The sequence below is a fragment of the Botrytis porri genome (assembly GCF_014898465.1).
Source record: "Botrytis porri strain MUCL 3234 chromosome Unknown BPOR_006, whole genome shotgun sequence".
NCBI classification, from domain to species: Eukaryota; Fungi; Ascomycota; class Leotiomycetes; order Helotiales; family Sclerotiniaceae; genus Botrytis; species Botrytis porri.
The window spans coordinates 1,369,576-1,394,040 of NW_024066080.1; the positions used below are offsets into that span (position 1 = coordinate 1,369,576).

Below are 24,465 nucleotides of genomic sequence, written 5' to 3' on the forward strand. Positions count from 1 at the left end.
ATTATAATTATTAATTTTAAAAGTTTAAAATATTTAAATTATTATAAAAATTAACTTTCTTTCGCTTTTTTGTTACGGGAGCTGCCTCTAGGGTCACGTGGAAGTGTCTAGAGATCTCTCGAGGTGGTTTAGACTAGACTTCAAGTAGGAATTCAATAAGGTTGTAACTGGTTGCAATTCTCGTAACTATAGTAATGAAACTAATGATTGTTCTTGAGCACGAAGCTCTACATTGTAATGAAACCCATTCCCTTATATAGACCTTCGTTCCTTGTTGTCCCATTGATCCCATCGTGTCCCACCAGGTGGGAGCAGTGGGATCCAGTGGGAATCTCTAATCCCGTGACTTTCTGATCAGGTGACTCGGTATGTTGGATGTCGTCGTAACATTTTTCTCTTCTTGATCTATTACTCCTACTAGGCTATCAACTTCTCCACATCTGTTAAAAATACCACAGCACAAATTACCTCGCTTGTCTTCATCTTCCCTGAAAAGTATCTCTCAAAGCCACAGTACGTTATCAAAAAGCCTGAGTCTTCAACAAGATGGAGACTTCGAGACGAAAATCTGATGATGGAGATAATGAACTGAATAATACTTTATTTAAAGTACGTTCAATTGCTACTAACTTTATATAAAAATGGTTCCGGCCTAATAAAAACTATATAGAATGTATATAATGGAATGATTTGATCACTCCCAATTGTTTATTAAGTTAATTGAACTTGAAATATAGGAAGTAAGTTTCTTATACTGGGATTCTGATTACAGTTATTTTGGACTAAGCTGCTGGTATTATTTGGGAATAGTGTGTAAGTGATTATTGGATTGTTCTGCGTTGGACAGCTTTAACTAATCTATTGGTGTTACTTACTTGGGAATAGGCTGTAAGTGATCACTAGACGATTTCGCATTGGATAGCTTGAACTAATCTACTGGTGTCACTTGGGAATAGCGAGTAAGTGATCACTAGACGGTTTCGCATTGGATAGCTTCAACTAATCTACTGATGTTATTCGGGAATAGCGTGTAAGTGATCACTAGACGGTTTCGTACTAGATAGCTTCAACTAATCTACTGGTGTCACTTGGGAATAGTCTGTAAGTGATCATTAGACGGTTTCATACTGGATAGCTTCAACTAATCTACTGGTGTCACTTGGGAATAGCGTGTAAGTCAACTTCTATAGTTATATTACCATTTGCATTGTATATCTGTTAAACGAAATATAGAATGAGTCCTGGATTCATTACTTAGAGCATAGTCTTTCTCGATACCTTACAGACTTATCAGAACGAAATACTCTTCGGACCTTCAAGCCATGTCCTAAATGCAGGCCTCTCCTCTCATCAAATGGGTCAGTCAAGGTTTCGAATCTAAGGGCCACTGAACAAACATGCCCTCTCTGCGCTACAGTTATTCGCCATGTCAATAAGAGAGGTAATTGCAACGGATTGGATATTCTCATTGAGAATACTGAATCAGTAATAATTGTGCAACCAAGTCGACGCTCTATTTTCCGATTGTATTCTGGTATGGCATTGTTTCTTTAGTTCTATATATAAGTTCTCGGTAATAATTTATCCACCCTTTCCCTTTAGATCCCCCAGATCCTGAGGGACCGCCTGGTACCCAAGGAACGCCTGATCAGTCTCCCATCAACTTTCCAGGTTCTTTGCGGTTTCCATTGCTACGCGCATGGCTTCAAAGATGCGATAAGGAACATCGTGATCGTATATCGAGTCGCCGTTACGCCATGCCAACACGGCTTCTCAATGTCAGCCCATCGAAGGATACGGCGGATCTACGGCTTGACGAAATGGACCCCTCTGATACTATCGATGGAATCCAATATATTGCTCTTTCCCATTGTTGGGGTCAGCTACCACCAAACGAGGTGCCTCCATACTGTACCACCAGGCAAAACATTGAACCACGTCGAGTAGGATTCACCGTCGTCGACCTGCCACGGACTTTTCAGGACACCATCGAAGTAACTCGAAAACTTGGCTTGCAGTACCTCTGGATCGACTCACTTTGCATTCTTCAAGGTGAAGGCGGTGATTGGGAGCAAGAATCCAAGCGAATGGAAGATGTCTTTGCCTCGGCTTACTGCACGGTAGCTGCAGCATCAGCTTCTGACTCCAGTACTGGTTTCCTAGAGCAGCAAATTGAAAATGAGAACGTCTACATCCAAAATGAATTAGGACAATACTTCTATCTCTCTACAAATCTAGCAGACTTTGACCAGGATGTAGAAAACAGTCAGTTAAATCAACGAGCATGGGTCTTGCAAGAGAGGTTTTTATCTCGTCGGACGATTTATTTCAGCCGCAATCAGGTGTACGGGGAATGTGGGGAAGGCATATATGCAGGCGATATGATTTATTTACGATGGTAAGATTTACAACAGTCTCTTATGCTAGTAAATCCTAACTATTCATATAGTGAGGACCAGACCAAGAAGCATTTTCAGCTTGACCCAATGTTTCCAAAGCGACTTCAAGATTCAGGCTACGCTGCAACACTGTCTTTCCTCCTGTCTTTCCTAGAGGATTATTCGCGACGCGGCATTACGAAACCTACAGACAGAGCTGTTGCAATATCGGGGCTGGTGACTCGCCTCGCAAGCATTCTGCCCTGCGAGGTACACCACGGTATATTTAACATGTTTCTTCACAGAACCCTTCTTTGGCGACGATCAGGTCACCAAGAATTGAAGAGGATTAAGTACATGTCTAATAAGCCAGTGCCATCGTGGTCTTGGATGGCATATGAAGGACGTATTGAATTCCCGCGTGATGACCATGGCGCCTTGGAGTTGTTCACAGACCTCACATTCAACGTACAAAACTTAACCATTATCGTATGGGAATTCACAGATTCGGCTATGAAACTCAAGAAAGAAAAAGATGGTACGTGTTATGAGCTGCTGGATTCCAATGATGTGAAGAAAGGATGGGTAGATCTTGACGAAGAGAAAGAGCTTCCTGCAAAACGAGGCGTGGTTCTCGTGGCGAAACACAAGACGGATCAGCCCGGTAACTGTCAATACTTCGTGTTGATCGTCAGATCAAAGGAATCCAATGATGAGTATGAGAGACTTGGGATAGGAATGATTCAGACAGATTGTGGATTACGCAAGAAAGGAAAGGTGCGCATTTTGTAACGATTCAAGGGCGTGGTACCTAAAGCGGAAACGGCAAGCTATGCTTGGATAGTAATTCTTCAACAGAACTTTGGAAATTTTGAGGATCATTCAACATATATCCTCACTTCTTCTATAACAACTATAAGGAGGTCAAGCATTCACATTTCTATTAGTATTCAAATTGTATCTATGAAATTGAGTATTCATTTCCCTCTCTCAGCTTTGCCAAATGCCGATAATATGATTTGTTATGTTGGATAATGAAGTAATGCTTATAAGAGACTACATTTCTGTTCGCCCCTATACGAGCACTCAGTACAGTATAGACCGATGAATCAACCCCAAACTGAAGTCAAAGGAATCCATACATTGCACGGTTGTAGCCCGACGAAGCAGCCAAGAAAACGTGACTATGATGGACAGGATAATTTGTCCCTAGACGGATCAGTCATGAAAGCAGTATAGCAGCTTTTTATACCTGCAAGGACAAATGATGCTAACTTGTGCTAATAAAGTATTATGATTGATAGGGGATTGCAAAGACGGTGAGTCCTGAAATACATAATGAAAACAAAGGGTCGGTCTCTGTCCTTGCTCAGGGCCATTTCTATGGCCAATACCTCCAATCTAGACATTATCAGCAGTAATCCAGTCAAGGACGGGCTCTACGCTTTTCGTCGGCTCTTCGAATCAACGCGCATAGATCTAGACGTCGTTGAATCTTCCAACACTGTGCAAGCTGTCCTTTCAGGAGCAACGGGTACAGGTATGGCCCAAATTATTGTGGCTCGAAAGAAAGCTAAATTTAAAAACGGGTTATTCCGGCGCTGGACCCTTTTTGACTTCGCCTCATCGGCATTTCTTACGTAATCATATCGCACCCGCCACTACTCAGCAAATTCGCGACAACTTGTATCCTCGCATCTCAGGTCCTCAGTCCTCCATTTACGGCCTTTTCGATCTGCCATCATGGCTACAGCCTCCGAACTGGACAAAATCAGAAGTGAACCGATCAAGGAAGGGTTAGGCACCTTCCGTCGTCGCTTTGAATCGATACGTTCCGATCTTGGTATCGCGTTGTCGTCCGATACAGTGCAAATCGTCTTTTCAACGGCTGCCACCGCAGGTATAGCTCAACTTCTTGGGATTTTGTTTCTCACTAACGTACATAGTTGTCAAAAGTCTCGTGCTCGACCTTATTCTAGCTTTGCAAAATCAACCAGCAAGCCGTATCCTTCCTTCACGAATTGCTGATAGAACCCTCTCTAGTGACCTTACTATCCTATACAGTCGCGTGGATTCCAACCAGTTGGACAGTGCATCAGCTATCCCTCTGGTTGAACAGATTTTGAGGAATGATCCTGATACACCAACTCGGAATGATGCGGATATTTGGCATGCCGTGTTTGAATTAGTCGCGCGAACAAATCCTATCACACCTCTGACTGCCTTCGAGAAATCCGTCCTCGACACGCCGCTTCGATCCAGCTCGGCTTCTCAGAGAGGAACCGAACAGACGCACGACGAGGTTGATCAACGAATACTCGAAGAACTCACAGGACGTGTCTACTACAATGTGGGAGGGTTCTTTGAGCGATACTTTGAGGAGAAGTCATGGACGAATAAGGCGAGGGATATCTACAACGAGTCGAGGGCCCAATATGCAGAAGGCTGTTGGAGCAGGTGGCCAGAGCCTTCACTTCAAGGTCCATTTTTTGAGTGGTTCACGAAATTCCAGGACACCATTCTCAGCGGATTGGGCCGTAGGTATTACACATCAGCGAACAAAGTGTTGAGTGGCTCGGAGGCTGATCGCAAGCTTAACATTTTTCTCACCCCCGCCGATGCTGTCCTACTACATGGCGAGCATGACTGGTCAAATGTACTTGTCATTGGGGAACACAAACAGAATTCCGATGAGGATGGCTCTACAAAAACATTGGTACAGTTGGCAGGGTATGCGCGTGAGGTGTTCGGAAGTCAACCGGAGCGGCGATTTGTCCCTGGTTTTACGATCTGCGGAAGTATAATGCGACTCTGGGTATTCGACAGATCTGGCTCGTACAACTCTGAGAAGTTCGATGTACACGAAGAGCCTGAGCGATTCGTTAGGGTTATTGCTGGGTATGCATTGATGACGGACGCTGAGTTGGGGTTGAATACATTCGTTAAGCACGATGGCAACGGCAAGTGCATCGTGGCACGAGATGTGAACATTTGTTTGGAGGACAAGCCAATCGCCTCGACAAAAGCGATAGTGTGTCGTGGAACAACGTGTTATCGAGGAAGGAGGAGCGACTCCACGGAATGGGAGTATGTGGTCAAGTTTGCTTGGCCGTCTGATAAAAGGCAGCAGGAGGGAAAACTGTTGAAGTTGGCCAAAGAGAGGGGAGTCACAGGTATTGCTACGTGGTTCAATCATGAGCAGATTGTTATTGACGGCGACCCCGACACTATTTCGCATTTCCGACGAGACATGAATTTCGGAAGGCCACGAAAGCTATCGAGCAAAGCTTCTTGGGTCGACGGCAGTCCGGAATCCAGTCGGCGGTACTCTAAATCAAGTCTCAAAGGAAGATCAAGGAGTAGTTCGAATCGCTTGAAAGGCCTAGGAATTGTTGCAAGTACATCTTCCTCTGGAAAGAAAAGAAAAAGAAATGAAATACTTGATCCGGGGAGCAGACTGAAGAGATCTAAATCCGACGGTAGTCATGCCAGCGGGACGAATATACGTATTCAAGAACGCGAGACAGACGCAATCGGCGCTCACAGCATTCAAGAAACGGTAGTTGACAGTCTGGCCCACTGTCGGAATGAGTGGCAGCGGAACAACGTTAACTGTATTCAGGAAGACGGAGTCGACAGCTTCACGGATTACGAAAGTGAGATGTACGACAATCGAGTGAACTACTGTTTGGTAACTTCACCGGCTGGACGACCTCTCCGCGAATATCGTTCAGTTAGAGAGCTTTTAGAGGTGCTACGCGATGCTATCCGAGGTCATAGGTCGCTGCTAGAGGATGGAAAAATTCTACATCGGGATATCTCCGAAAATAATATCATCATCACTGAGCTCCCTGCTGAAGGTGACCCGAAAGGAAGACTGATTGACTTGGACTTGGCAAAGGAGTTGGACAGTATGCCAAGTGGGGCTCGTCACCGGACTGGCACAATGCAGTTTATGGCGATCGAGGTTCTTGAAGGCAACGGTCATACATATCGGCACGACCTCGAGTCATTTTTTTACGTTTTCTTATGGATGTGCGTCCGATATGGCTACGAAGGTACCGGTAGACCAAAACTTAATAAGCTGATAAGATTGAAGACCAATCTACTGCGAGGTTGGTATACTGGAACATATACAGAAATTGCGAATACGAAGCATGGCCACATGGACAAAAATAGATTTGAGAACATCGTCGCGGAGTTTGCGCCGAAGTTCGAGAATCTCAAGCCGTTGGCTCGCGAACTCCGACATGTTCTTTTTCCAATCAGGGACGGAGCGATCTTTACCGGCACATTCCAGGACCATAGTATAATGTACGATGGGATGATCAAGGCATTCGACAGTGCAATCGACCGTCTGGGAAAGGAGGAACAGGTAAATGCATAGACGAAGCAACTGGGTATTAGCATTATGAGGCGTTTTTTGGGGAGGTAGGGGGAATTTGGATTTTTGTTTTGGGGGCACAAAGGGTCTGGGGAAAACTGTACGATACAATTGATACCAGGGATATCTTATTGTATAATACACCAATAATTGATACTACCACTGTGCTGAAGATGAAGTCTTGAATAGGCGTTTCTTACGCACAGTCGACAGCCATAAGCAGGCAGCGAACCGTTTTCCGACTACAGTTACATGCTCGCCGAATTACATAATTAAACTACCTCATTTAGCAAGTTTAATCGATATTTTAAACAGCCTCAGCCATAAGTTTGACTTCGCTAACGTTCCGCATTTAGAATACACACTCAGAGAGGTGTCCTTCCTTATTTAGTACATTTCATCAAAAAGGCCCAACATATACTATTTTTGACACCATCGTTCTATCAGTGGGTTGTAAGCGCCGTGTAAGCATAGGTCATTTCATACCAAGGAAGATAGTGTAAATGTATCGCATGATGAAGAAGAAAAAAAGACCAGTTCTCCAGGAAAGACTTGTCTATCAAGAAAGATTATTCTTAAAAAGAAAGAGTAGTTCTTGAAAAAGGATTAGTCCTCAAGCAAAGACCAATTTTCAGGGAAAGACTAATCATTTAAGTGAGATTAAGGTCAAAGTTCCCTCGTCCGTACCTAGGGCCCATCTTACAGGGTCAAGGTAATTGGCAGGTGTAAAGCGATTAAACCGCGTAACAGCCGCAGTACAAGCAGCAAAGTGGTCTGGACTCTTGAGCTCCCACAGCAACAAGTTCAGTGTCCTTATGGTGGAAGCGCTCATAGTATGCCGCAAAGCCTCCATGTCCAGAGCGTGCGGCGAGTAGGCGGCCAAGTAGGGGTCGTGGGACAGACAGCCCCTTAGGCAGTCGTGTAGAGAGTGCGTGTAGGCTCATTAGTGTTTACCTCCTTGTCCCCTCGTTGAGAAGTGACGGGACGTCCAAAGAGACAGAGCCGGGTTGGGAATCGGCCTGCGCGCGTTAGGGGCATGTCAATCCGAAGATGTGCTTCTGCGCTTGCATTATCCATGGAGCGGCGGGTCCAGGCTGCGCGGCGTAAGGACAGTTCGTCCAAGACGGCTCGAAGCTCTGTCTAATACGAAGCATGGCCACACGGACAAAAATAGATTTACTTCAATCACTTGTATCTTATACAGGTAGGCGAGAATCACGAGAAGACATGCGTCATCGATATCTTGTCTGATGTCGGTAAAGACAATCATCTTTTCTGGGTTTCGTCGCCTGTTTTATTGAACCAGGACTCTTCAATTCATGGATGATCGCTGCAGCGGAAGTAGGTACATCCTGTACCTCTTTCATCATAACGTAGTGACTGCTAGTAACCGCGTCATCGTTCTCGTCTGTCTCTTTAGAGTCATTATCACATCTGACTTGAACAACACTATCTGCACCAAAATATACCAGAGAATATTTATTGATCCATATATCTGTGAACGGGCCAAATTCAGCATTTAGAGATTCGCTTAGAGGTTCAATTCCGAACAAAGGCTCGCTATCTGAGAGGGTATATATGTCGAGCTGAGGAGGTTTTATGTGATTGGAATGATCGGCCTGTGTGATACGAACTGCTGTTTGACAATCTGTAGATACTCGAAGATAGTAACCTTTATGCTCGCTATTTTCTTTCTGTTTGGAGCAGTACGCGGGGTCGAGCGAAAGTTCGCCGTCTAAAACCATCGCTACTTCGCTACCACCCATCAATGACATCACAACTGCTCTATTGCAATTGTGATTCAGATATATCGTGTCAATATGCCTCTCATCGAATGTTTGATCATCAGTAAGCGCTCGAATCTGATCTGGCAAAATTTTAAAGTTATTCCAGTAGAAAAGACGCCCAGCAGCTGTCACCGCAACAAGAGGGTTGTTTTGTACAACCATTTGCTCAATCCACTCGTCGGGAACATCTAGATTTTCAAAAAGTGTTGGCACAGTAACTTGTGTGACTTTGCCAAGTGTTTCACGATTCCAGACATGGATCACCCAAGGGTATTCTGCATTTTTGCTGCATCCAGCTATATAAATATCATTCTTGTCGATACTGATTGAATGTATGAAGAAGCCTTTTGGCAAAGTCGGTGACGAAGTCTGTTTAAGCCCTTCACTGGTAGAAAAGGAGTGTAATTGTGGTTCACTACCCACGACACATGAAACTATAATCAATCCTGAATGCATAGCTCCCTCTTCTATTCCGAGCTTTTTAGGCCATTTGGCGTTTTCGATTTCTACACTGCTAAATGAGCGGTATGTAAAGCTTCTGAGGTTCAGAAGCATTAACTCTTGGCTAATAGAAGAGGAACCGAACAATATTTCATTTCTAGAATGGGAGACAACGGAACACAAATAGAGAAAGGTAGAGGAGAGAGAGCAGGATAAGGTAGGAGACACCTAGTTGGTACGAAGTAGATTGATAATGCCAGCGGAATATATCCATATGGGATTGCCGTCGAATACCTAATGAATAATGTGCAAATGCGATGCTTTTATTTTTTGGGGCTTTCCTCGTTCTTTCCTGACGCTTTCTCAGGATAAAAGATGCAGCGATAAGGAAAGGTGATAAGAACGAAATTGCTCAGCTGTTGTTCAATCTAGAAAATCCCTAACATGTTGCTCCCCATCCAAATGAAACATAATTATGCAAATCAACAGCGTTCACCTCCCCTTTATTCTGCACGGCCCGCTGAAAAATAGGGACTGGAAAAAAGACGTCCGCTTGGGAAATGCCGTTGTTTTCCAGGCGCCCCACACAAAGCTGAAAATAAAAAAAAGAACATACATTTGAGAATTACGCAGCTGATCGAGCTCATTCACACCCAATGCTACCAATTTCTGAGAATTTTCTTTTTCCGGACCAGACCTTGTTGCTCCCCGTTGGGCTGACGAATATGCGAAGAATGATTTCACATTTATGATGCATATACTGCTCCGTGTCACATGCACGAGCAGCACTCCCTAGCCTTAGAAAATCGTGCTTCAGCACCGTCACCTCTGCGTCACGATGAAATTTGTTAACCCATTTGATGAGTTCGGCCATGTCTGAAACAAAATATCCATCCGTTTGTTTGCTTGGGTCTCCGTTTGCTTGGCTGCTGGCATCTGTTTGTTTGAACAAGAACAGCGCAGAGCACCAATGTTTCGTTGCTTCAAACAGTCCAACCTCAGAATTGCGAACACTTGTGCCGAGAGTCCGAAGCCTTGTAGTCAGTTCAGGGTTTTTGTACACATTTACATCGATGGCCATTGTCGCATTTAACCAATTTCTGAATTTGGACAAAAGAGTATCTGAGATTTCTTTTTGTCTGAGTTGTTGACTTAGCTGTTGAGCATTCAACGCAGCGAGACGTTCCTCATCCGAGTCCAACTCAGAATTTTCGACATGTCCTGAATCTTTGTGGATATCGTCAAGGTCCGAGTCTCCTGCGACCTTTGACTGCTTTTCAGGCTCGGGAGAGAAAATACCATGGCATACCGGCAGAGAACTCGGTGTTGCTGGCACAATCGCATCGCCAATGTTGGGTACTAATTTTGTATTCGTATATGCGTTTGGTGGTGACTGAGGAATCTCTACTCCTGTCGACCTTTGTGCATCGTTCTTGGCGTATGGTGGCGGTAGTGCGTTCGGTGTTACTCGTGCATCCTGTGACGGTAGTGCGACCGGTGGCGAAAGTGTGTCCAGAAATTCCTCAAGGCCAAATTTGGTCCAGTCCACTACCTCAACATCGTCTATAGAGTACATGTCCATCATATTGGATATACTGATCTCTGCGCCTGTACCGCTCAAGCGTTCCCAAACAGTTTTCAGATTTTGCTGTGCATAATCGCTAGGTTTTATATATACCTTAAAAGTCTTCACAAGAGATAATGATCTGATCATACGAGCCAATTCCTTCGACGTACTATTGGAAGGTGTATTAAGTTTCCTCGTCTTTTTGACAACGAATCCTAGGGAACGGAGATTAAACGGAAGAACATGAATCTGCTCTGATTTGATTATACCAGCATCGTGAACAGCAACTGCGTCAGAGTGGAGAAAATCACCAAGTTGCCTTATCGGACGAGACTTCAAAGCATAGTTAAAGTCACCATGTGGCGGAACAACTAATAATAACTGTGTTGGACGTTGCTTGCCATTAACCCGGCAAAATATGTCGAGGGAGAAATGGACACGAATATGTGCCTTTGAATCGCAGACTACTTCCATAAGAAGTTCGGTTTCCTCTTTGTTTGTATGTGAACGAGAACCTAGCGTAAAAGATTCGCCCAGATTATCAACCCATTTTGTGTAGACTCTCTCCTTTAGGAGAGATTTCAGCCCAAGATTGTCGATTGGAACCGCCATGCCGTGTACTATAAATATGATCAGCTGTAAACGTGATGAAGGATAATTGTATTGGAAATAATTCTCCCACACTATGTGTGTATCCCACCCACCCAGGCTAATAGAGCAGCCTTGACCCTTTGGCATGAACCGAATCGGAATGGATTAACCAACAGACACTGAGGAACTTAACCACTCAGCCCAAAGACAGGATGAGGGTTGTTCCCAAACAGCAGACACTGAGAAACTTAACCACTGAGCTTAAAGACAGGATGAGGGTTGTTCTCAAACAACAGACATTGAGGAACTTAACTACTGAGCCCAAAGACAAGATGAGGGTTGTTCCCAAACAACAGACACTGAGGAACTTAACCATTGAGCCTAAATATAGGATGAGGGTTGTTCCCAAACAACAGACATTGAGGAATTTAATCACTGAGCCCAAAGACAGGATGAGGGTTGTTCTTAAACAGTAGACACTGAGGAACTTAATTATTGAGTTCAAAGACAGAATGAGGGTTGTTCTTAAACAGTAGACATTGAGGAACTTAACCATTGAGCCCAAAGACAGGATGAGGGTTGTTCTTAAACAGCAGACACTGAGGAACTTAACCACTGACACAGCAAAGCAGGTACTGATGGACACGAACTGTGTACAAAGTATACAAAAGATATTATAGAAGCGGTCTCGTGTAAGTGCGATATAATAATAATGTAATAATCACTGTAACGTGAGTAGTAAAAATGGAGAAACGAAGTAGGAATAGAGAAGAGATAAGTAAGATAGAGGGCAGAAAAATAACGATAATAAATAAGACCGAAGATTAGAAGATTTTGAAGGGGACGATAACACTTGTCTATACTGTAGATTACGCTGACCCAAATGTACCGGGATAGTAAAAATTAGTAGATATGAAGGCTACCGTAGTTTATCACAACATACTATTCAACCGGCAGCCACGCTTCTAAGCCACACTTAAGGATTTCTGAGGATTTGATATTAATCAGTACACAGCACTGATTAAACATTTTAATGTTACAAATTGCATATAAAATTACTCTTCTAACTGAGCCGGATCATAATATCAAGTTCAATTGAAGTTAAATCAACAATTCTAAGTTGTGTATTGAATCTTAAGAGTTATCCTTAAACTTGGAAGTTTTGATGGTTGCTAAGAAGTGTGCTATAATGTGGGATAAACTTGGTCTGAGCGTTGAAAACTCGGAATAGCTTCAAAATTTGTCGATCTGTGATTGAGTACAGAACTTACAGAGTAGCTATAAAGTAATAAATCAGGTAGAAAAAATACTCTACTAAGTGAGCTGAATGTTTAGGAAAAAAGCTCAGCTCTTAATTTGAGTGAATAATTGAAGTTTTGTAGAGCTTCAAAGAATATAAGTGCTTGGTGTGGTTTTAGCTGTGTAGCTCCTCACGTGCGCTTGTTGGATAGTAAAAATCGGCGTTTGCTCATGACAGCCGAAGGCAGGTTGAAGCCAAGCTTGCGGCTTTTGTGATCTTCACCATCGAGCATCACGCCAGTAATTGGTGGCAAAAGGAATAAACCTAGCGATCTTGAGGCAATTTTTGGATTGATTTTTTGATTTCATTGATGGCCGCCAATATACCTAACAAGGTATAAGCAGCATGGCAAGTACCAGCGCCACATGTATCTCCAGTCCTGTACACCAGGAACGGGCGAGTCGAGTCGAGATGTGACTCAACGCGCCGCAACTTGCACTGCACGTATGAACTGGCAACCCCATTCGCGCACCTTGCTGTACTTGTACACTAAGCTCACAAAGCGCACTTCGTTTGCGGATAATGATTAATTACCAGCTAGAACTGCCTACTCTTCATAGGAGGAAAAAACGTCCCTTTCGCGCACGGACCACACACCAAAATAATGGGTTTTACTGGCTGCGAAAAGGACGTTTTTTCTCCTACGAAGAGTGTCTACTCGGTCAGCACACGTAGGCAACCAACTTTGGGCCTAAGGCAAAACAATGTGCTAAATTAACGTTACCGCACACTAACACTCAAAACAACTCTCACTCTGTATAAGAAAAAGTCAAACCACTACAAAAACATTGATTTCCAGCTGCTGCAATGTCTGTACCGGTCGCACCAGTCCAGCACCTGGAGAAAGTCGAGCTGAGCGGATCCAAGATCGATATTATTCTGTCAGAACTAGGAGAATGGCTTCTGAATGCCAAATTTGACCTAGGTGCAAAAATAGACAAATGTGCAGATACAGAGCTAGGTCAGCGGTGTCAACCCCTCTTTGACGAGTTAGGATTACTTTCTAAGGCAAGAAGAATCTTTTTCCATTTTGTAATTAGAGAAGTTTATCTAACTTTTTACAGTTTCGTACTCAGCAGACCCGAACTCAATACAATGTGATACGAATTCATTCTCAAGAGCCTATAAAATTCTCTGCCTCTGCATGAGAAACAGACCTTATTCCTATACGAGTCATCGAAGGAGATCCAGTTGTCTCTAATTCTACTTCCGATTTTACTTCCCATCTCAGTCAACATCTAAATCCCGGATCGATGATACATATCACTGAGGATATCATAATTAGTCCTGCATTATATTGTCTTATTGTTGTATATAGGCGATAATAAAAGGGGAATTAGTCAAGTTATCTAACTAGGAAAATCATATGATACAATATCTCCAAAGGCGAAATCATTTTCGGTATCAGCAATTGGGAGAAACGATGTATCGGAGGCGTTGTGTGTAAACAAAGGGAGCAAAGACACATCAAATGAAGCGAGTTGACCTAGTTCTTGCAGTTCGAAGGCTTGCTGAGATTGCATTGTCCATTGTGAAGGATCAATGGCTATAATGAAGTTAGCTTTGATTTTTTAGAAGAAATTCACTTACTAAGTTCATTGACAGATGTACATGATGTATTGCTAAGTGCTGCGGTCGTTGATTGCTCAAGAGCTATACATATCAGTAGAGCATCTCACATAGCAGAATATTAGTTTTATATTACCTGCAGCTGCACTTAATATATCCATTGCACCCTGATCATTATCTATGTATCATAAGCCTTGGACAACTCTTCAGGAATTAGCAAACTCGTACCTACTGAATCTGGCAATTGTGTGCCTTGGGTTATACTACTAACAGGATCAGCTGCCACAGATGAGAACGGTTCGTTTTCAAGCCCAGGTCCAGGGTGCGAGGAGTGCTCTTCCTGTCGGCTATCGTTCAAATCTGCATTCAATTGACCAGAGTCGGTCGGCTGTGTTTCTCGCAAGATATGGTCTGCTATGGTGCCTCGAATTGCGAGCTGCGTCTTGGACTCCCATGGAAAGCGGAAAAGGTTATCTTTTGCAATCAGAAGACCTCGTTGAGTGTAATATCGAAGCTTAAGAGCGTGGCATATCTCTGTATAACTGTTCAACCCAATCAGTGATATTCTCAGCGTAGAAGTAAGGGCCATGTACTCTCTATTGAGCGCAACACTGATGCAAAAAGCAGGATGGAAGCGGGAACACTGAAAATCCGTTGCCGGAACGTCCGCTTGACTGAGAATTTCTACAACAAGGGCAACGACCTTATTTCGTCTTTCTTCAGACCTGCGCCAAAAAAAAATGGCCCAGCTGTCGGATATCTGTAAATTGTATATTCCGCCAATGTTTCGTTGCAGGTTTTATCCGCTCCATTAATGACTCATGAAAAAATTTCAATTATCCGCTCCGCCAACGTGTTATCTGCGAATTACCCGCTAGGGCCGTTGTCCGCTCCGCCTATAATCGTTGCGCAGACTAGTACGATTCAATCCCTTCAACATTCAACGAACCATTTATCCATCCACCCACCTACTTCCTAATCTCAATATTGTCATCCAACACCAACATCTCACCCACCAAGCAATTTGCTCCACAAACGCCAAAACAAAGTCTCATTGGCAGTGGTAGAAGGATCTCTCTCGAGTTTTGAAAGATACAAAGCATAATACGTTGGAGCTCACAGAAGTAGCGAATTTAACGTGAATCTTCATTAATTTCATTAAGGTCATGTTCTTTCTATCCTTCTAATTCTTTGTTGATCTTAATCGTTACAGAGAAAGGAGAGAGAAATAAATGTGTTTTCTATCCCATATTGTTTGAGAATTACTTATTTAACCCCACCTCATTCCCTATCCTATGATATCGGTGCGCATGTAAACGCCCCTCGGACTGTTCCTTCGGCGTATTGTTTTTTCTGTTGCACATAGTGTATTAGTAAACCACACATCTTCTCAAGAGAATCAACGCAACCAAAGATCGACTTCGGCCTCCGCTCCCTAGAAAAGGATTGAAAGAAAAGAACTTACAATGTCTTCCACTGCCGCATACGTTCCGCCTACCAAAACCACCATCCCAATGACAAACACCGCCCCATTTACCACACTCAGGAACAAGTTTTCGCGCGCATACCATTTCCCCTTCTTGAGCAACTTAAACCACATCATGGCCGGGAAGTAGAACGTGAACCCGGAGACAAACAGCGCCGACACAATGGACAGCAAATCCGAGAAGAAGGGGATCGCTTCCGCAATCACCCATGCAATAATTGTGATGAGGCTTACAAGCCCCAACCATGTCAGCCAGCCTTTCTTCGTGTTGATGAAGCGCACCACCGAGTTCTTGTATACGCGTCCGTGAATATAGCGGGCGACGACAGTGCAGTTAATGGAGCCCGAGATGAAAATTACGGGCAGCGCAATGCCGAATGCTATTTTGGCCATGAGATTCCCGGCCGAGAGAAGTGCAGGGGATTGCACATCCTGCCCAACGAAGGCATAGATTAATCCTCCTGTGACTGTGTAGATGAAAATTTCGATTAAGCCGAGTGCCCAGATCGATTTAATGTAATCGCGCGGTGTGTGCATCTCGTCCATGAAGGAAAATTGACACAAGGCAAATGAGTATGCGAAGACAATGTTAGTGATGGCGATAAACGCTTCCGAGAAAGAGAGATCCTGCTTAGGCCACGCAGACCAGTCTACTTGCGCCAGTCCTCCCGCTGAAGAACCAGATACCACGGCGGTAGCCACAATAGTAATGCCAATCGCGAGCATAATTGACACGAAATCGATATAGCCCAAGATGGCTACGTCCGCAAATGAAGGGGGAATTGCCAACACTAGCAGGATGACAGCCGACACAGCCCCAAATACCACTGAGCACGCCCCATTGTTCGACAAGTTAAGAAACGCAATCGTTCCTGTCAGACAATGCGATCCCACGGAAAATGTCAGCTCCAACGCAAACATCGCCCCGAGCAGCTCGTACCCAAACCGTCCCATCAGCAACCTCCCCGCATCCGCATAATGCGCCACGTGTGGAAACGCCAGTTTGACTTGCCCTATAATATGACTGGTATAGATGGCAATCAATCCAATACCGACGGTGAGAATCACCCCAGCTACCATCCCTAGCGTGGCAAAGGCTCCAGGAATAGATAGAGCACCGAGCGCAATAGCTTCCACAATTAAAATAACAGTTAGCCGCTTCCAGCCGAGTCGACTGAAATTCGCACGCCCGTGCGCCTCTAGCGCGGCGGTCTCTCCCATGATTCCTTCTTTGTCTTGAGTGTGGTGTGAACCTGAGTCCGGCGTGTACGGTTTGCTCGCACCACCTGATTCAATCTTGTTCGGGTCATCTTGGATTGCATTCATGGTTGCCGATTTTTATGAGATGGAGATTGAATGCGGGAGGTTGAAAGACCTTTTAGTGCTGGGCGAAAGAAAGCACGGTAAGGATGAATTATAGAGTATTGTATGTACAAGAAGTGGGCCAGGAGAAAGTGAAAATATGTCGAGTTGAGGGAGGGGGCAATGCAGAATTATAAACAGGTATGGGAGGAGTGCATGGTCACTAACCCAGTATGCCCGAGAAAGATACGGGAGGAAAGAATTACATTTGCTTTTTATACAGCAGAATTGAGAAATGCGTGGATGAGGAAAGCACGATGGACCTTCGCAAAACTATTACGAGAGATTTTCGCTTGCCCTCCGCAGTTTATGAAGTGATTTGAGCATCCTCCGGGCGATACCCCCGTTGTTGTCTGCTCGGGACTCGGGTGGCACCATGGAGGGAATTGTGGGATGTTTGTGGGAGTGGATCTCGTTCAATGACTCCTGCCACCATCTCAACATTTTCAAGGATTGCTTAACACTTGGATATGTAATGAGAACCCTTACATGTACTCGAGCAATGAAATCGCAATAGATCATTCATTCAAAATAATCTCGAAGAGTCTAGACAGTATAGTAGCAAATAGAATCGACGGGATTTAAAAGTGATTGAAGAATCAAGATTGTACGGAGTACGATGTAGTTAGGATGAATTTGCATATTGAAAACCACAATTACGGTCAGTGGGTGGATCTTTTTATGTCATTGAAACTGACTTTGCCAGCATAGTGTACCGGTATACTGACGACTCTGGCGAATTTAAACCAGATGAAGTTGGCATATTGCATCTGGTCCTCGAAGTTGCAAAAGCCAATAGATGAACATGTGCAGGGTCTTTGTGCTGTATGATGATACAGTATCAGCGAAGTATAGAATCGCAAAGTTGAGCATTGGTGAGTTGCGGATGAATATCAAAACTCGTCAAAGCAGAAACGAGGTGAAGATTTTTTTTTCCAAGTTCGTCATGCACATGACATGGCTCAGGGGTAGCCCTTGCCTTTAAGCGTTGAACCCCGACTTTTGCCCGATGATATGCGACGATACCCTTACTGCACGTGCCTTACTGGTACAACCTCTACTCTCAGAAAAATATTCTACATCAGAATATCTAGCTGTTCACCTGTTAAAGACAACCTTTTGAAACCCTACGTGAAGACTCAAAAGAAGGGTCTATATCCGTATGTGCCTAGAACAAACCAAGTACTATAAATAGCCGTCAAAGTTTTCTAGAAGGTAGCTAAAGAACGTAGCTCAACACTAAAAACATGATTGAAATTAAAATCACATAGAGTAGACAACTAAAGCTCAGTCACCAATAGTCGGTTTGTACATAGACTTGAAAGATCATAACGAAGTTGAAGTACAATTTTCATAAAATGCTTTTAATACTTCTATAACCATTTTGAAATACTGTGTGATGAGACTTTAACCTCTTGATTAGCCTGAGTAACGAAGCTCCTGGCGTCCACCAGTAGGTGAACAGATTAATAGGACACTTCTCAACTCTCGAAATTGATTCTTCAATTGTTTGATATCAGAATTGACCTTTTGTTTGTTCCATCTCTGATAAATTAATTTTACAATTTTACAATTTCTAAGATGTATAATTTGAGATTTGAAGAGACATTCATAAGTCCCATTTTGCAGTGTCCCCATCAGTTCGTACACTCACTGATGGTCCACCAGTCGTATATTTTTCATGACTAATCGATAAGGAGAGGGTTTTTCGAGTATGATTGTTAAAACATGTAAAATGACTCGTATTTCAATTCCTGAAGATTCTGATGAATCGAATCTAGATACAGGGCTCCTCTTGATACACACACTTTGTGTAACCTACTATTTTACTAGATACCACTCATTCTATTTTAAATCAAAGTATGATACTCTGTAGTAAAAAAAACTTTTTCAATATCTTATTAAATATTCAGTTGAGGAAAGTATACTTCTTGAAAGAGGCTTTCTATTCTACTAATTAAGTATATGTCAAAGTCTCGAGAGATAAGTATATATAAAAGACATATAGAATCTATTTCACTCAGCTTCCTTATGCAAAAGTTCCATATAACTAACGAAACATTTCTTGTAGAAAGACCTCTGTCTTTATGAGAGTTGGATGTATGTAGTATTACATGGCTCAGCGCTCTTTCTTTCTTTTCGAATAGAGCAGATAAAATAAACTAATCAGAAGTATGCCTCACTGCGTTTTCTATCTGCATCTCGAGGGGTTGTTCTTAAGGCAAAGCTTATAATAGCCAATTTTAGAACAAGAATATTGGAAATAGCATTGCATAAACATTAAGCCTCGAGTAGTGAGCACTGGTTCTCATCTTTAAACAGTGCATCACTAGTTATAGATAATTTCACGAATAATACAGCTTCTATACTTTTGTGATCGGGAACTATTACAATTAAGGGTTTGTACTATGCTCTGACTAGTAAGTTGTTGATGTCAAATTACCACCTAGAATTGTTGATAATCTGGGCCATTGTAGCTTGAAAATCGTTTGCCAACTCTGATCGTGTATGGAACGAGGCTAGTAAAACCAATCAAGAGCCAAAATTTGTAACATCGAGGAAAATGTGAAAGATAGATGATTTAATAGTATTTAAAGATTTGTCTTGTAATCATGAAATATCATAGACACTTCTATTAATATGCAAAGACAGATATGACTGATTAGGCTAATTCACGACACCCAATACTCATTCCATAGTCCAATTTGTAATAGTATATCATAAAATATTGTGTAGACTTTCTATGGATACAGAAAAAAGAAGTGTCTGAACTTGATTCTAATCATTCCGCACCCAGACCGAGATTTAAAAAGCAAAACTGAAACTTAAAACGCCACATTAAAATCATGTCACCACCTTGACTCCCTTGGCCAATTCTCGTGAATCATATCTTGACTTGCTTTATCATCGTCTGCAACCCCTCTTCGATACCCAAAAACGTCTCTTCCATCAACCCTGTCGGAGCACTTATATCACCGGGCTGCATCAAGAAACAACTCCTTAGTCTCGTGCAAGCACTCAGACAATTTCCAAGCTCCCTGGCTATGATCTCCGAAAATAGTCTCCTTTGATCAGCAATGTCGATTTTGAATGTGCCAAAATCGAGTTGTGGAAGCCCGAAAGGATTTGAGGATGGCGAACTAGAGCTGGAGGGTGTGTTTCGGGGTGATGGAATGGAGGGTGAGCGCCTTCGATGGTCGTCTTGAGTAAATATGAAGCAGGCTTGCGAGTAGAGATCGTGAATATGCTTTAGCGCGATCACATAGATCATTAAAGGGGTAAAATCCATCAATTGTGAAGAATTACAGCTATTAGCTGATTGAAGTCCAGAGTGAGTAGAGAAAAAGTCTTCCGGGCTTGCACTTCTTGCTGTGTTTGAAGATAGTGTACTGTCAAATATTTGAGCCAGCTCAGATACTGCACTTTTGTTGGTAGCAAGAATCACATCGAGAGATAGAGACGATGGATCTCGAAGTAATTTTTGGAGTTTGTTAATTATTATGAAGCACTTTGACGTGAAGCGCCAAGAAGCTTCATATTGTGTGACCGAGGAAAGTATAGGAGAGGCCATATAATGAGATTGGGCTGGAAATGAGATTTTGTTATTATGTGTAGTCTGTGGCATTCGATTCATACTTTGGTGGTTCACATTCGTTTGACTCGTGGTAGAGTGGCAGGTGAAACCTCGATCAAAACCACAATCTGCATCGAAGGAAGCATTACTCTCCGGATACTCATACATCTCACGAGAGAAGCCATGATTATGATGCTGTGTTGAAATTGTTGGACGCGTATATGATTGGGATTGGGATCTCCATCGCAAATCATTTTGGGCGTGTTGAGATTGTTTTTCTGACGAGTCTGAATGAGTCCTTTTCCGAGAAGGATGGAATGTAGGAATTGGTGAAATCGGTATTGGACCAGCAATTTGCCTCTTGGGACTCCTGCTATCATCTTGGGAGCTGGTAGTCGCAGGAACTTCATGAATTGAAAAGTCATATTCGAAGTCTCCATATTCCGGATTCTTCATGCTATCTACATTCGAGGGGTTCTCGAGCGCAAGCGAGTTGAGGACATCAGCTCTTTCGTCAGAACTAAAATCCCATGAGAATTCGTGTTCAATTATTGGAGTCTCTAAGGATGATGTATCTATGCTTTCCAAGCTCGTCGAGAAATTCTCTGGTGCCGAGCTTGTGGTAACTTTGTCGTTGTTTTCCCCAGGAAGAATGCTGCAATGCGTAGGTGAAGAAGTTATGGCCTCACTACTTTCCACAGGTACATCGTTCGGCTTGCTGTTCAAATTATTGCCGTTGGCCTCATTATGTATGACATCCGCGCTTGCCACGGTTATTATCTCTGTTGAAGTGTTGATATTTAATGACTGGTTACCAGATCTAATGCAGAACTTGTTAGCCATTTGTTTTCGCTCTCGAATGGGTAATGATTATCTGGATTAACATGCCTAGGAGCTGTTCCTGTCACTGTTGTATTTTTAAGGACTGAAGCTCGCCTCCGATGGCCTTGCACTTTTCCCACCATGGAGACACTATAGGTGCATTTTTGTTGATTATATACACACCGTCGACATCCTGTACGTTCTCCACTGCATCTGACCTACTCCAAATGAATATTTTAAACGGTTCTGGGAGGGTATTAATAGTTTCTGACCTTAGATGCATGACATTCATTACAAGCATGTCGTAGCTTTGGAGGTTTTTGTGGTCTGTTGTTTGAAGCCATAATTAACATAATTTTCAGCAAAAAGTTGGAGATAGAAAGAAAGAAAGTGACCTACGGTGACATGAGGGGTGGTTTGAGTGGTTTGACTGATTTAGAGGCAGAAGAAGTAGAATTGATGTATGAACCAAAGTATGCTTGAGTGCTTTCTTGACAATCGGTCATCGGAGAATATAATCAAGTTGATATCCGTATCGAAGCTATCGTTATCTTTTTCGATTTCTCTTTGCAAATGTCTTAAGTGGCTCACCCGCATAACCCACTTGCATGTTGAATCTCCACGCCTGCGGGACGTCATGGTCAAATTGATTAACTTTCGCATCTACTGTAGCCATTTACAACCTAGTGGGCGGTCCACAAGATGATATGAAAGAGCCTTTCTACCATCTGAACCGTAGATCTTATTGCCTTCACAATGTTGATTACTGATGTGTATAGTCTATATTTATTCTAATATAGTTAGTTTAAACAGGGGATACCCTATTCACGCTTTACTAGCTAACATAGGCAGTGATATTGGCGTTGAACAAAAAAAGTCCTGGGCATATCATGGTAACTCGCTTGAAGCATGGCCCCCTTGCAAATCTGTGGTTTCAATCATATCTGTCAAGCATAGTCATATTTCCCCAGAATTTAGGGTTACCGAGCTCATACCGGCATGATGACACGCACATGGATAATTCGGTCTTCAAAACAACGCGTATGCTATCTAGAACAATAACGGACGCCCGACCAAAACCCTAAAAGTAGAGTCAAGGGTTTTAGATGGTATTTGGATCTACTTTTCGCGACTGGCATTAATAATGAGCATGTCACTCACCTGCTGATTACAATCAATAAGGTTTTCACCAGTGATAAATACCTATGTAGCCTTAAAAGAAAGCCTCCACGGAGGTATATGGAATAACTTTACTACACCGCTTTTCTTCTGCAACTAAGAGAGTCATTCTGCCTGAACAATCTGATCCTGGCTGGCTAACGAAGGCGGTATAACATAACTCAATTCATTTATTTACCTTCTTAATGCTCCTCAGTTATAGACGCAGTCACATATTCTATTTAAGGAATAACAGACAGATCTGAAACTTAGACCCCATTTGACAATCACATTTCCTGAAATCCTCGTCTGTATAACAATTCACGAAAATGACAGTTCAGCACGAATTCGAAATCACGTCTGTAAAATAATCGCTATGATTCAAAAATTTGGTTCAGATGTCTTGAAATCTGATCGTCAAACAGGCGCTAATCTCGTATTTCGTGCGTATCCAGACCCTGACAATTACATATATGTCGAACTAAATTAGATACAGACAGCCAAGCATTTCCGGGCTGACCCGTTATTTAAGGAATTGGGGTGGTTATCTGTTGTAAGTGCCTGGATCGGTGTTTTGGTTTTCCGTGATTTCACATAAGGTTTAAACCCAATTAGTGTGTCGCCATTCCAATCGCTCCCGGTAGCTACCGGTAGTCGACAACCTTAATCAGTCCTCAGAAATTTAGCTATAAAAACTGTGACACAATTTGACACTGTCAGGATTCATCTTGTTTAAACTTCACACTAGAATGTCATTGGGATGAATTGTTTCCGTCTTTGGATCTTTCCCTTCAAAAATACATGCATGTCGGAGTCTCCCCCAACTGATCTCAAACAAGCAAACATTATCCTCCCAATCTTAAAACGAGCGGTAATCATTGCATTCACAGGAAAGCCCCCCGTTTTCACGCAGATTGTTTTCCACTTTATATTTTCAAGTCAAACTCTACTTCATTGTTACACATTGCAGATTTCCTTCTCCCTTGATAATCAATGCTGCTGATTAGTAGTAAAGGTGGCATTTTGGTTTCCCGGAGTTAGCCCTAAACTTTATTTTGAGTGCTACAATATGTAAGTGGCGCAAGACGAAGGAGTCGCGCAGATCGCCTTCATAACCACATCCACGAAATGTCATTCTGACGTTCTGTGAATGGCTAATAGACTTGGTTGGCAATTTCATTTTACGCTTTTCCGTTATCTGTGTTGTAGATATATCAGAATCTAGTCAAAGAATCTACATTTTGTACCACGTGGTATTCACAGGTCGGCCGCCCACTTTCGAGATCTTCTTGCAACAAAGGCCGCAAATTATCCACCAGCTTGGTCAACTCCGAATTCCCCGCAGCGCAAAGAGCTTCTTTGATTGCTTCCACCATCGTATTGTCCGGACCGAAACGTTCGCGACTCATAATCGCAACTTGTGCAGGAAGACCCACTGTAGCTCCTGGCAGTGGAGTTGAATACAGCACGACCCAGTCCACATTTTGCGAGTCGGCACCCCAGGCCAGAAATGCAACGTGGTCTGATATATGGCTCAGATGTCCTGTACATTGGCACAGCCAAGCATCATCGAGGCCAGCAATGGGGGAGTCAATTCCAAAGGCGGTGTAAATACGTTCTGGCTGGTTGAGGGGAGTAAGAGATACCAGCTCTTGGTTTGTACAGGGCCAGACTCCATTCATGACCGGTTCATATTGAATGACAAAGTTCTTCGTACGCTCCCAGTAATATTGTTGAGAAGTATGGGTCATGTACCACGCTCCATAGAGCCAGTTCTCTGGAGTAGGAGTCCATGATTTGTCTTGCACCCCGCCGATGAATGATGGAGGTGGTCGGACTTTGATCGTTGCTTTCGATTCGGATCTGTGGCTTGTCATTGTATACTCGGTCGAATACAGATGCCTTGGAGTGAGATGTATGTAAATTTGAGAAATTGAGTTGTGAGATGTTCGAGATAATTTGGAGGTCGAGTGCACCTCAGCTTTTATCTTATGGCCGGTGTTCTCAGTATGCCATCGGCCACCGCTGCTATACTCGCACGTATCC

At 43.1% G+C, this 24,465-nt stretch overlaps 8 protein-coding genes across 8 annotated transcripts; 3 read left to right on the plus strand and 5 right to left on the minus strand.

Moving 5' to 3' along the window:
- Positions 1 to 1,354: 1,354 nt before the first annotated feature.
- On the plus strand, positions 1,355 to 3,170 carry EAF01_004930 (uncharacterized protein; the record flags this gene model as incomplete). The annotated part of the gene is made up of 4 exons (XM_038913184.1): positions 1,355 to 1,358; positions 1,418 to 1,534; positions 1,603 to 2,398; positions 2,450 to 3,170. 4 exons carry the CDS (start codon positions 1,355 to 1,357, stop codon positions 3,168 to 3,170), a joined length of 1,638 nt encoding a protein of 545 aa, XP_038771270.1.
- A 951-nt stretch (positions 3,171 to 4,121) lies between these two features.
- EAF01_004931 (uncharacterized protein) lies at positions 4,122 to 6,765 on the plus strand (the record flags this gene model as incomplete). The annotated part of the gene is made up of 2 exons (XM_038913185.1): positions 4,122 to 4,278; positions 4,325 to 6,765. 2 exons carry the CDS (start codon positions 4,122 to 4,124, stop codon positions 6,763 to 6,765), a joined length of 2,598 nt encoding a protein of 865 aa, XP_038771271.1.
- A 1,229-nt stretch (positions 6,766 to 7,994) lies between these two features.
- On the minus strand, positions 7,995 to 9,104 carry EAF01_004932 (uncharacterized protein; the record flags this gene model as incomplete). Its single annotated transcript, XM_038913186.1, has 1 exon — positions 7,995 to 9,104. One exon carries the CDS (start codon positions 9,102 to 9,104, stop codon positions 7,995 to 7,997), a length of 1,110 nt encoding a protein of 369 aa, XP_038771272.1.
- A 529-nt stretch (positions 9,105 to 9,633) lies between these two features.
- EAF01_004933 (uncharacterized protein) lies at positions 9,634 to 11,169 on the minus strand (the record flags this gene model as incomplete). Its single annotated transcript, XM_038913187.1, has 1 exon — positions 9,634 to 11,169. One exon carries the CDS (start codon positions 11,167 to 11,169, stop codon positions 9,634 to 9,636), a length of 1,536 nt encoding a protein of 511 aa, XP_038771273.1.
- A 2,086-nt stretch (positions 11,170 to 13,255) lies between these two features.
- On the plus strand, positions 13,256 to 13,596 carry EAF01_004934 (uncharacterized protein; the record flags this gene model as incomplete). Its single annotated transcript, XM_038913188.1, has 2 exons — positions 13,256 to 13,456; positions 13,513 to 13,596. The coding sequence occupies 2 exons, from the start codon at positions 13,256 to 13,258 to the stop codon at positions 13,594 to 13,596; spliced, it is 285 nt and encodes a 94-aa protein (XP_038771274.1).
- A 201-nt stretch (positions 13,597 to 13,797) lies between these two features.
- Positions 13,798 to 16,829, minus strand: EAF01_004935 (uncharacterized protein; the record flags this gene model as incomplete). Its single annotated transcript, XM_038913189.1, has 6 exons — positions 13,798 to 13,994; positions 14,039 to 14,101; positions 14,154 to 14,195; positions 14,246 to 14,742; positions 15,336 to 15,370; positions 15,483 to 16,829. The coding sequence occupies 6 exons, from the start codon at positions 16,827 to 16,829 to the stop codon at positions 13,798 to 13,800; spliced, it is 2,181 nt and encodes a 726-aa protein (XP_038771275.1).
- Positions 16,830 to 19,749: 2,920 nt separating this feature from the next.
- EAF01_004936 (uncharacterized protein) lies at positions 19,750 to 21,767 on the minus strand (the record flags this gene model as incomplete). The annotated part of the gene is made up of 4 exons (XM_038913190.1): positions 19,750 to 21,259; positions 21,328 to 21,479; positions 21,534 to 21,588; positions 21,661 to 21,767. 4 exons carry the CDS (start codon positions 21,765 to 21,767, stop codon positions 19,750 to 19,752), a joined length of 1,824 nt encoding a protein of 607 aa, XP_038771276.1.
- Positions 21,768 to 23,633: 1,866 nt separating this feature from the next.
- EAF01_004937 (uncharacterized protein) lies at positions 23,634 to 24,296 on the minus strand (the record flags this gene model as incomplete). Its single annotated transcript, XM_038913191.1, has 1 exon — positions 23,634 to 24,296. The coding sequence occupies one exon, from the start codon at positions 24,294 to 24,296 to the stop codon at positions 23,634 to 23,636; it is 663 nt and encodes a 220-aa protein (XP_038771277.1).
- Positions 24,297 to 24,465: the final 169 nt, after the last annotated feature.